General features: G+C 37.2%; 1 protein-coding gene across 1 annotated transcript in view; it reads left to right on the top strand.

The window, feature by feature from the left end:
* GEMIN5 (gem (nuclear organelle) associated protein 5) overlaps positions 1-12,947 on the top strand; it is a 46,514-nt gene that overhangs the window by 13,994 nt on the left and 19,573 nt on the right. The window contains exons 9-16 of the mRNA XM_008573173.1: positions 312-448; positions 2,006-2,079; positions 2,877-3,058; positions 5,509-5,648; positions 6,826-6,997; positions 9,786-10,013; positions 11,617-11,730; positions 12,129-12,251. Coding sequence (XP_008571395.1) covers positions 312-448; positions 2,006-2,079; positions 2,877-3,058; positions 5,509-5,648; positions 6,826-6,997; positions 9,786-10,013; positions 11,617-11,730; positions 12,129-12,251 — 1,170 coding nt within the window. The remainder of the gene's footprint in view (positions 1-311; positions 449-2,005; positions 2,080-2,876; positions 3,059-5,508; positions 5,649-6,825; positions 6,998-9,785; positions 10,014-11,616; positions 11,731-12,128; positions 12,252-12,947) is intronic.

The following is a 12,947-nucleotide window of genomic DNA, read 5'->3' as shown; positions in this document are numbered from 1 at the left end:
GATATTTTATTTTATTTTATTTTTTATTTTTTTTTTTTTTTAAAGATGACCGGTAAGGGGATCTCAACCCTTGGCTTGGTGTTGTCAGCACCACGCTCAGCCAGTGAGCAAACCGGCCATCCCTATATAGGATCCGAACCCGTGGCCTTGGTGTTATCAGCACCACACTCTACCAAGTGAGCCACGGGCCGGCCTTAGAATATTTTAAATATGTATTTCTTTTAAAACAACTCAATATGATATGGTCACATTATAGCAAAAGGTCTTTAAGCTGGTAAAGTGTAAAACTGATAAGCTTTCTTATCTCATAGGAGGAGAAGGAGACAGACCTTCCCTTACTTTATACAGCTGTGGAGGGGAAGGGATTGTCTTACAGCATAACCCCTGGAAGCTTAGTGGAGAGGCCTTTGACATCAACAAACTCATCAGGGACACCAATTCAATCAAAGTGAGTTCTTGTGGTCTAAAGTCTTCTCTTGATCTCTGCATCTCAAGTTTCTCTGGGTTTCCCATCTTACATAATAAATGCAGTTATTAGGTATATCCATCATACCGAATCAGATTTCTTAGATATTCTTATAAGGCTGTGAGTAAATTTGTGGATTATGACATATATCTTAGGAGTTTTTATCCTTGAATAAAGCAAAGAACTTAGCCAAAAAAAAAAAAGGTTTGTCTCGATTGCAATGGTGATTCATTATAAACTCTCAGATCTTAGATATAAGCATTCTTTTCGGGCCAACCACTTCAACCAAAGTGATGCTGTGGTAAAAATGACTTTGTAGTACAGTATCTAAATGCAGCTGCAAAGTGTTTTGCTCAAGACAGAATTGTCATTTTGTTTTTAGGTTTTCAGTGGAATAACTTCAGATTTATACAAAAGCTGCAAAAGTAGTACAAAGAATTCCCTTATATCCTTTACCCAGATTCCACATTTTATCACATTTGTTTCAGTGTTCTATCTTTATATCAGAACTGTCTTTTAAAGAGAAACCATAAATGTTGAGATTTTCTTAGCCTTTCAAATGAGCATTTTTTATTGTTGCTCATTTTTGTATGGCGAGCGTAAAAGTAATATTTAATCATAAACTGAATCATATTTATTGATTATGTTTCTTCATTGTCTAAATGTTATCGGAACATTAACATTTAGCAATTAGTAAAAGGGACAAAATTCCTGTTCTTAAGCTTTTAGTTTAGTGGCAGTTGAATATATGGATTATAAGTTCATGTGAAGAGTCTGGACTGGAAATAGAAATTTGGAATGCCTTCACATAAATGATAGATGCAAAGCTGTGGGCATGTATGAGGTGGGCTAAAGAGAGTAGTGTGAAAAAAAAGGGCCCCAGCTGCTTTGGGAAACACCAACATATAGAGGTAGGAGAAAAATGATTCTGGAAAAGGAAGCTTGGAGGGATAGGAAGAAAACAAGGAGGGTATGAAGCTTTTGTTAAGGACAAGGCACCCATGTTGTCAAAGCCAATGGGCATGTTTCATTCTTTATTATGGGATAAAAATCGTTTTAATTAAATTCATTTAAAAAAAAAATTCATTTTACAAGGTTATACATTTAGTAGACATGTACCATTTAGTAGACATACTTATTGGCCTCTTTTTTTGTTTCACTTAGGAAATTCTAATTAGAATTCTTGGTCTTAGTAATTCTTTGACTAATTATTTGCAAGAATGGCTGTTTTATAATGAGAACATTTTTAAACTATAAGAATTTTTTTTTTTTCCTTTTTGTCTTTTTTTCGTGACCGGTATCGGGATCGCAACCCTCGGTGTCACGCCCACACCGCGCTCAACCAGTGAGCGGACCGGTCTCTATATGGGATCCGAACCCTCGGCGGGAGTGCCGCCACGCTCCCAAGCGCCACACTCTACCGAGTGCACCACCGGGCCGGCCCAGAATGTTTTTTTTTCTTGTGCCGTCATCCTTGATTTGTAAGATATGTGAAAAGAACAATGTTTATAGTCAAGACTGGTTTGTTTTACTTTCTAGTACAAATTGCCTGTACACACAGAGATCAGCTGGAAAGCAGATGGCAAAATTATGGCTCTTGGCAATGAAGATGGGTATGTATTTGTTTCTCTACAGAAAAAACTTATAATTGCACAGATATTTGATCACAGGCTGGCTAATGCCATTATTAAAGTTAGTTTGGGAAGCCCAGTTGTATTTGGTATTTCAATTTATCCTAGATATCCTTAACTGATCCAGGAGCTCTCTGCATCTTTCAGAATTATAGAATTTGGAAATTTTCAGTCCAAACAGAGCATTTAGCTATACTTTGTTTTGGCTGTTTCAGACCTCACAAAATACTCCTCTCTCCATTAAACTGCCTAAATCTCACTCCATTTTTTATAAAGTAAGCCTATTCAGAAATGCTTTTTAGGTCTCCCCATGTCCTGTCCAAGTTTGATAATGTTGATCGCGGTAACATAGTTCTCACTCAGCCATTGGTTCATTAATTTTTTTAGCTTTTCCCTATTATTTATTACAAGTGCATGATAAACACAACTTTCCTGAGATTGTTATAATTTTTCAAAGCTGAATATACTTGTTTTAGAAAGCAACCTTTTCTTTTTTCTTTTTTTTGAGCAGTGGTAGGGAGGCTGGCTGGTACAGGGATCCAAACCCTTGACCTGGGGGTTATAACACCATGCTCTAACCAACTGGGCTAAGTGGACAGCCCTAGAAAGCAACCTTTTGTCTGGTTCTTTATGAGAAATTGACCTTTGTAGTGATAGAAAGGATTATCTTATTCCATTTTACCTTTTCTTGACTGATGGAATGAGGGAGATATGTTTGTTTGCATTGGACTGTAATTTGATCATCCATCTTTCTTGTTTTGGTATGTTTCTTATTCCAGATCAATAGAAATATTTCAGGTTCCCAATTTGAAACTGATCTGTACCATCCAGCAGCATCACAAGCTTGTGAATACCATTAGCTGGCATCATGAACATGGCAGCCAGGCAGAGCTGAGCTATCTGATGGCCTCTGGCTCCAACAATGCAGTCATTTATGTGCACAATCTGAAGGCAGTCATAGGTAACCTTGGTTTCTTCCATACTGTGATGATATTGTGGGTTCAGCTACTTTCCATTCTAATCTTTGTATCTTTTTACTTTATTTTTGGCATTAAAATAAGCATTATTCTTACTGTTTTTCTGCTTTCAAAAATAATATATTCATCTAATTTTAAAATCCTTTCAAACATGACAAAAGCATTAACTTATTGAAGTTTCCGCCATAATCCCATCCCTCAGTAATAACCAATGCTATTAGTGCACTACATGTTTTCTCCAGATTTTAAGGTGTTTGTTAACCTATATATGTGTATATGTAACTATATAGGTTTACGTTTCTATGTACTTGTGTGAAAGAACAGTCTTATGTATCTAGCTAAAAAGATATCACTGTATTCAGTTAGCCCTCTGTATCCGTGCATTCCACATCCATGAATTCAACCAACCATGGATCGAATGTATTCAAGGGGGAAAAAAATTCCACAAAGTTCCAAAAAGCAAAACTTGAATTGAGTCCATGTGAATGAAGTGATGTATAAGAATTATATTAGGTATTATAAGTAATCGAAACAGAATTTAAAGTATATGGTAGGACATGCATAAGTTATAAGCAAATACTAAGCCATTTTATATAAGGAACTTCAGCGTCCTTGGATTGTAGTATCCACAGAGGGTCCTGGAATCAAACCCCGTAGATACCTAGGAGTGACTGTACATACCACTTACAGTTTTTCTTCTTTAAATGTAAAATATGTATCTTGGACATCTTTTTATGTCAATACATAAAACTCTTTCCTGCACCTATTAACAGCTATTCATTCCATTGTATATATGGCCATACCGTAATCTATCCTTTCCGTAATTGATTAACATTTAAATTATTTACATTTTTTACAACTTAAGTAATATTACAGTGTACAGCCTTGTACATATATCTTCATGAATATGAGTAAATAATTTTCTTGCAGAAAATTTCTAGAATTGGAATTGCTAGGTAAAGGGATGTGGACATTAAAAATGTATAGTTTTTTATAATTACTGCTAAGTGGCTCTCCAAAAAGATTGTGCCAGCTTATACTCTCTCCAGCAGTATTTGATTTTCCACACATGCACACACATACACATACATGACATACCTCATTCCCATGTTTGATTGCGTCTAAATCTCGCAATCCTATGAACTAGATATTGTTATCTTCATTTTACTGATGATTAAATTGAGGCCCCAGAGAGGTTAACTAACTTCTCCAAGTCCCACAGCTAGTATATGATAGAGCCTAGATTCACGCTCACACTGTCTAATTGCAGAGCCTACATGTGTTCTAGCAAGTACTATTCCCTGCCTGATAGATTAACTTTTTCATATATGTATGACTTAATCCATAAGGACTTAAACTTTGAACCCCTTCAAAGGAGAACTATAGTAGGTGATCAGAAGAGCCTTTTTTAAAAATACGAATCTGACACTAAACTGTTTTTAGAGTGCTGCAAAGTATGTACTCTCAGACATAGTGAAAATAGTTGATACTTTTAATTTCTCTAGACCTAATTTCCAGTGGTTTTCCGAGAATCCTATTTGTATCAAAAAAATACATTTTTTAAATTCTAACAGTGGCTCTCATAAATTAAAAACAATATGGAAAAGTGTTAAAGTGTAGACATTTTCCTAATAGTAAATAATAGACAATGTATAACTAATGGGCATATGTTAGAAAGCCAGTCCTGGTACTTGTATTATTGGTATTCTAAATTCATCATCCACTTTAGAAAAGGGCATTAACGTAGTTCGTGCATCACACCCCGCATATCCCTTAGTATTTGTATATTTTATAAGAATAAGGATATTCCCTTATAGAACCACAGTTTCTTTATCAACTTCAGTTACTTTAACTTAATATTACAATAGTTTAATCTACCGTTTATATTCTAGTTTTGTCCATTGATTCAGCAATGTCCTTTATAGTAATTTTTTCTCTCAAACACAGGATCCAGTCCAAGATCACCTATGTGCATTTTGTTATGTCCAGTCTCCTTTAACCTGCAATAGCTTTTTAGTTTTTTTTCTTTTTAAATCTTACATGACATTTCTGAAGAGTATAGGCCAGTTATTTTGTTGATGCTCCTTCAGTTTGGGTTTTTCTTGTATTTTCTCATGATTAGCTTCAGATTACAGTATACATTTTTACCTAGAATTCCATATAACTGATAATATGTTCCTCTTGGTATCACATCCAGAAGGCATTATTTTCATTTTGATTGCCTTTAGAAAGAAATAATGATAGCTAACACTTCTTGCAGTAAGCCTACGTGTCAGGCAATGTGGATGTGCCCACACTCTTAACCACCAAACAGTGTTGCCTGCTAAAATCACCTAGATATGGCAAAATTATGATTCTTGCCATGTTAACACTTTCCTGTATGTCCTTTTTTTTTTGTTATTGGTAGCAATGACATCTTCCCCTTGCCTTTTAGAAAGCAGCCCTGAGTCTCCAGTCACCATTACAGAGCCCTACCGGACTCTATCAGGGCATACAGCCAAGATCACCAGTCTGGCATGGAGCCCACATCATGATGGAAGGCTGGTATCTGCTTCCTATGATGGTACAGCCCAGGTACTATTGTGTCCTTGACCTTATGGGTTCTTCACTGTATACTCTAACTTAAATTTTCTTCTTTTCCCCCCAGTTATAGACATGTTTTCCATCCCGTACTGTCATCTTCTACAGAAAGGGATTTTCTGGGCTCTAGAAGGCATTTTAGTTCTACTCCATGTATCTGAGCCCTTAGGCTAAGACTGGGTTTTTTATTTAGATGAAAGGAAAAGTACTGGTAGGAACCAGCTAAATTGTAACTTTTTTTTTTTTCCTTTTTGTCTTTTTTTCGTGACCAGCAATGGATCGCAACCCTCAGAGTCGCGCCCGCACCTCGCTCAGCCAGTGAGCGGCCGGTCTGTGTGTGGGATCTGAACCCTCGGCGGGAGCGCTGCCGCACTCCCAAGTGGCACACTGTAGCAGTGCGCCACCGGGCCAGCCCTAAATTGTAACATTTTTACATTTCTGATTTACTATCAGTATGGTGGACTAAACTGATATGAAAAGTACTGTCCTTTTCAACAAAGAAATGTTGGCTAATCACAAAAACAATTTTTAATAAACAAATTGATAAGTAAGAAATCTTCAAGTTTTAAAACATAAAGATAAAAGCCAAGCCAGAGCTATAAGGTAGGAGTTTTGTATATCAGAACCAGAATAGGCCTTAGGAGGTGGGATCTAACATCCGTGATGAATGTCTGTGTCAGTGTTGAGTTGTAATTGAGCTATCTGCACAAAGCTAGGAACCAGGAAAGGCTGCCTCTGTAAAATGGAGACCAAAGTAATTCAAGAAATAGCAAGGAAATTGATCGTTTGCCCAGGTGACTTGAGGATAAAAGAGTCACATGTGAGAAATTAGAATCTTAATTTTTGAATTAGGTTGTGCTATTTTCTTTATGATACCAGAACCCCGAGCCCAAAAACTAACATGCAGTATTGATTTGGGGCAGTGAAATGCATAGGGCACCAATAGAAGCTCATTCAAAATCATCCCCATAGGAATGCCCATGCATCCTAAAGCAAACACATAGGCCTCCCATAGGAAATAATGCTCTCTGATATTGAACTCTTAACAGAAAAATTACAAATCACATGAGGAAATAAGACTCCACAGATTTTTTAACAGTTGAAAAACTTATGCCCCAAAACAGTAGAATAACCAGAATTGCCTGTCCTGTCATGTGACTTTTGGGTTTAGGTGTGGGATACCCTCCGGGAAGAGCCTCTGTGCAATTTCCGAGGACATCGAGGTCGACTGCTTTGTGTGGCATGGTCCCCATTGGATCCGGACTGCATCTACTCAGGGGCAGATGACTTCTGTGTGTACAAATGGCTCACTTCCATGCAAGATCATTCTCGGCCTCCTCAAGGTTAGTCAGAACCTGGAACTCATAAAATGCTTGTGTGATTCCCTTTCACCCTTCCTTAATAATTGAGTTGATTAGGGTTGAGCAAGGAAGACATTCATGCAGGACAGCAGTGACAGAATAGCAGGAGTCTGGAGCCTAAGCAAGGAAGGTAGCCATGAGGAGCCTTAGGGCAACACAGCCAAATAGTCACAAGTATACACCACTCAGCTTTTGGTTTCTAAGTATCGTTCTCCATTAAAAGAGTCCAGGGCTTCTTGGAGAAATGGCTGATTCCAGGTCAGGACAGGGAAAATATAAGATGAAGGAAAAAAGTACTGAAAGAATTAAGGAGAGACATGTCAAAAGGACAAAGAAGCCAGCTTGAAGAGGCTCCCACTGACCAAATCTAGTAGAATTAGAACTTAGAAAATCAGCCACCACAATAACCATGGCTGCTGCAAAAGCAGCTAAATGTCACAACCACCACGCAGATGGTCCACCAACCACTGGAGTGCATTCACACAAGAAGAGCCACCAGCAGAGACAAAGAAAAGAAGAGGATGTCTCTTTCCACAAAGCCCATTTCAGAGTGACAGAAGAAGCATCTGCTCTATGATAATATTGGAGGACCTGATCACACCTCTCAGTGTTGGCAACAAATTAACAGAGTAACCATTATTCTTTCAGAAGGAGAGAAGAAATCTAGGGCAGTTGGAGGAGGGGGAGGGAGAGGGGGATGGGGAGAGATGGGACAAAGGGTATAAAGAATAATTACGATTTGTAACAATATATATGCTAGTAATATTGATTTAATCAGCATATCTCAATGTTCAACCCTAAAAATATGTATAATCAATTTTGATTGAATAAATAAAATTTTTAAAAAAGAACTTTGAAAATAAGTAACAGAAAAATTCCCCAAAGATTAAGTGGTACCAAACTTGCCCACCTTCCATAAGCAACTAGAAAACTAGACAGAATGTATTAAACAGCTAGAAAATTACCCAAAACAAATGAAATTATATGACCACAAAGACTTGTAAAAGAGTGTGCATAGCAGCTTTATCTGCAATGACCCAAAACTGGAAGCAAGCCAAATGCCCATCAGCAAATAAATGAATAAATTGTGGTGTATACCTACAGTGGAATTCTCAGCAATAAAGAGAAGATAACTACTGATACAATGGGCCAGTCTCAAAAAACATGCTGAGCAAAAGAAGCCAGGCACAGAAGACTACATACTATACAGTTCTGTTTATATTTAATTCTAGAGCAAGCAAAACTAAACTAGACAGTAGATCAGGGACTGCCTGGGACTCAGGGAGATAATGCATCTTACCTACCACAAAAAGGCATGAGGGAACTTTTCTAGGTGATGAAAATATTTTATATGCTGTTTATGATAGAGATGGTAGTAGTAGGTTACATGACTGTATGTGTCTGTCACAACTCATCAAGTATTAAAAAGTGGGTATATTTTATTATTTTAAATTATACCTCAATAAAGGTGATTTTTTAAAAAGCGAAGGTAAAAACTTTAAAACTAGAAAAGTAACTAAGTAACAGTAATAGATTATAACCTAAAATAGGAATCCATGAGTTCATACTGATATAAATAAATGAGTGCCCAAATAAATGGGGAGAAGCACAAGCCGTTCCTTATAGTAGAATGCCAACTAATGAAGGTAGAGTGAATGATTGAATTAGAAAATCACCACTTGGAAAATCACCACTTGGCAGTCATCGTAGTAACAATTTTTAGTCAAGAAACATCAGTGGATACTAAAACTAATGGATGCAAATGCTTAGTAATTAAACAGAGGAAACACTTTTTCAAGGGGTAACCTACAAGATACCCTCTTTAACCAAGTGATCAAAGTAAACCAAACAATGGGATAGATAAAGATTATATGCTACCTCATTGGTTGCCCTGAGAGAACACAGCATAACTTCTGTGTATTCCATCTGAAAATGCATAATCTAAATCTAATCATGAAAAACATTAGGCAGAGCCAAATTGAGAGAAATTTGACAAAAACTGTCCAGTAATCTTCAAAAGTTTCAAGTTATGAAAACCAAAGGAAAACTGAGCAACTGTTCCAGGCTGAAGAGAACCATAGAAGTATGACAACCAAGTGCAATGTACAATCCTGGCTTGACTTCTTTTGTTCCAGAAGACATTCTGCGTGCAGTTGGCAGAACTTGGATGGAGTAGATGGTAGTAATGTGTCAATGTTAATTTCCTAATTTCTGTGGTTGTACTGTGATGACGTTGGAGAATGTCCCTGTTTGTAGGATACACACTAAAGTATTCAGGAGTGTGGGGTGGTGGGGGGCAAGGGCTTTTGCCACAATCCCCTGACATCTGCACCCAGCCCAGCAATGACCAAGCCACTGCTGGAAGCCTCCTGGTCTCCCCTGTGGGAATGAGAGGGGTGCCATCGGCCTCAATTATGCCCCTCCACCTTCCTCCTCCTTCCATCCCGTTTCCTTCCCCTTTCTCCTCTCCCCCTCCCTCCCAACTGCTCCACAACATCATAGAATATAAAAAACTAATACAAAATATATATATATTAAAAAATAAGAAAAATATTAAGGGGTGATAGGGCATTTAGTTATGATTTAATGAAATCCCAAAAGGATTTGGTTAATACTATGATAATATAATTTTAAAAATTCATTGGGAGGAAGGAAAAGGTAAGAATGCTATCAAAATGAAGAGTAATGAGGTACTGGAGGTTACTACCTATCGTGCTTTTAACCAGGAATGTATATTTTAGTCTATCCTTTTTTATTGTGATTCCTATAGGCAAAAAAAATATTGAATTAGAGAAAAAACGGCTTTCTCAACCTAAGCCAAAACCCAAAAAGAAGAAAAAGCCCACCTCAAGAGCACTTGTAAAGCAAGAATCGTTTGACGGGAATGAAGAAGAAAGCATAAAGGAGAACATAGGACCTGTTGAGAATGGCGTGTCAGACCAGGAGGGGGAGGAGGAAGCACGGGAGCCAGAGGTACCCTGTGGCCTTGCTTCAGAGGGTATGTGGCAGAATCCTGTGTTTCACTAATTCTAAGATTTTTAGTCATATCACTAAACTGTGTCCTTAGTTTGAAACTTCTCTGTCTCTGACCTCCCTGTTTTCCCAACTCCTTAACTTAGGTTGTATCTTTGGTGCCCTTGGAAACTCTATCAGTTTTCATTAAAGTTTATTTAACTCTTGAAAAGAAGCAACTTTGAAGTGTTAAAAGGGATCTTGTGGATGATTGGGAAGTAGTAAAGTTCTGTAGAGAAAACTTAATCACCCTGGTCAGGGTAAGACCATGGGACAAACTGAAGCTAGGGTAATATGTTACATAGAAACTTATATGGAAAAAATTTTAGCAGTATGACATCTTCAGCCATGTTTATTGACAGAAATCACTGTTCCTTATGAGTGTTTGACTTAGAAGCTGCCACCTCTACAGGAACTTGCAAGTTCTCACCTCTCCTACCTGGAGCTTGCTCTTAGCTTTCTGTCTTCTCACAGAAAAAGAAAAAAAAATTGTGAATCATTATTAGATTCTTTCAGTCAGTTAAGCTATTGTAGCAGTTCTCAGATTTCTCACAAAACAGCATTTCATCACAAATTTTCCATAATACAGTCTATTTCTAATTTGAAGAGAAAAAATTGGGGGGTAAAATTTTAGTACTTTTATTATTCCTTTATATATTTACCTCAAATATCTGGTGGCTGTTACCTGTTAAAATGAATGATTAAACAGCAAACAGTATAATGCTTGATTCTAAAACAATATTTTGATGTGGCAGAATTAAAATGGCCAAAATATATGGTTCAGAGGCATCCCTGACCTTCTCCATTCCAAGGGATGGCTGTTGGACCCATAGTTTGGGTAAATAAAGAGCTAAAAGCGAAAAGCTGAATGGATTTATTTTTTAGGCTCATCAAAATGCCTTTCTTTTACAGAATGGCTGCACAAAGTGTCCTTTACCCCTGTAGATCAACAGCTTGTTTTTTTAAAAAAAAATAAAAAAGTTTGCTTGTTTAGGATTGTGACTCCATATCACATACACATAACATTCTCTATTACCACTGTTATTTCTTGTTTGTATAATTAAATACGCAATTAATACGTTTTGCTGTAAATATGTAAAAAGTGCCTTGTCATCTGAGCAAAGTTTGGGAATTCCTGGGCCTATTGTATGAAGTTGAGAAGGCTAGAAGCTTAGAACTTTTCCTTAGGTGGTCAAATTCTTTTTTTGTTGGTTTTTTTTTTTTTAAGATGACCAGTAAGGGGATCTTAACCCTTGGTGTTGTCAGCACCACGCTCAGCCAGTGAGTGAACTGACCACCCCTATGTAGGATCCAAATCCATGGCCTTGGTGTTATCAGCACCGCATTCTCCCAAGTGAGCCACGGGCCGGCCCAGTTGGTCAAATTCTAAGAAACACAACTGATTTGTGAGATGGGGAGACCACTCATGCTTTTTTTCAAAGCATTTTATGTCCCATGTTTTGGCAATAGATGAAATTGCATTGCTAAGCCTTGCCAAGCCTGGTATAGCATTTGATTTTTAAAAAGAACTAGATTCTACATTGTTCTTATCTTATACTTTTTTTCTTTCTTTTTCCCCCATGGTGTAGTTTCTAGAGAACCAGTTGTCTGTACTCCAGTTTCTCCAGGCTTTGAAAAGTCAAAAGTTACTGTTAATAACAAAGTCACATTACTGAAAAAGGAGCTGCCTAAAGAAAAGCCAGGTTGGTATCTAATAATTAAAATATTTTGTTAAAGCACTCTAAAATATTATGTGCAACAGAGAACTCAAGTATATGGTTTAAGTGTGTGGTTTTGGGGTTTTAAATATTTGTAGGCATTTTGATTATGTTTCAATTTTGGGTCATGCTTCTAAATATTGTCATAGCACTTGAAATGTTTTGCTGTTGTTGATACTGCTTTATAATTGTTAGTAAGGGCATTTTTGTGTGTATTGTGAACATTTGCCCCAGCTAATTAATTTTAATGCTTTTTCATAGGAATAGGAATTTTCTGTGCCCGGTAGTATCCCTCCAGCAGGTTACACTCACACAGTGGGCATTCCATTTTGTGTTTCTGGTCAGCTCTTCTTCAGACAGTCTGTACTTTTATTACATTTCAGAAGTGTTAATCAAGAAGAAAAAAGCTCGTTCCATGCTTCCTCTGAGTACAAGCCTGGACCACAGGTCCAAAGAGGAGCTTCATCAGGACTGTTTGATACTAGCAACTGCAAAACACTCCAAAGGTACAAAATTACATTTCTTTGGCCTGTCTGTTGTCTTCTGGGAACTGGTATGTAAGGGCTGCTTACTTATTTGTTCAGTGAATGAGCAAACAAATGTTTAAAATTGTCTTTGTTTCTTTATTCTTTTCCATCCTGTCTTCCTCCTGCACCCCCACACTCCCACACCCCAAACTACCCATTCTGACTTACTGTCATCACTGCCCAGTGCCTTTGAGATGTAGTGCTCTGCTTTTATTGTTCTAAATCTAGTTGCTACCAGCCATCTGTGTACCAGAATTGGTATGTTGGGTTAAATATCTCAGCATGAATCAATTTCTTCCTCTATTTTTCTCCACTGAACAATGTCTTTATGCAGAAAAAAAATTTTTTCTTATTGGAAATATAGTCATGCACAGCATAATGGTGTTTCAGTAAACAGTGGACCACGTATACGACAGTGGTCAGAGCAATAGGCTATACCATACAAGGAGATTTTAAAAAGTTCACAGAAAAATAGAATTAAAAGGTAAAAATTTTAAATATAAACTTTATTTCTCAACATGAGCTCCATCAAGTTTAAGACATTTTTGTAAGCAATGATACCAGCACTTAGTCCGTCCCTAAAGAACCAAGGATCCTGGGAGTTTAATCATGTCAATGCAGTCTTTTTTACCTTATTAACTGAAGAAAAATGGATGCCCTTTAAAGATTTTTTTT

The sequence above is a fragment of the Galeopterus variegatus genome, unplaced genomic scaffold (genome assembly GCF_000696425.1).
Source record: "Galeopterus variegatus unplaced genomic scaffold, G_variegatus-3.0.2 Scaffold884, whole genome shotgun sequence".
NCBI lineage: Eukaryota > Metazoa > Chordata > Mammalia > Dermoptera > Cynocephalidae > Galeopterus > Galeopterus variegatus.
Note: the sequence above shows the minus strand (reverse complement) of the source record. Positions and strands in the feature narration are given on the sequence as shown.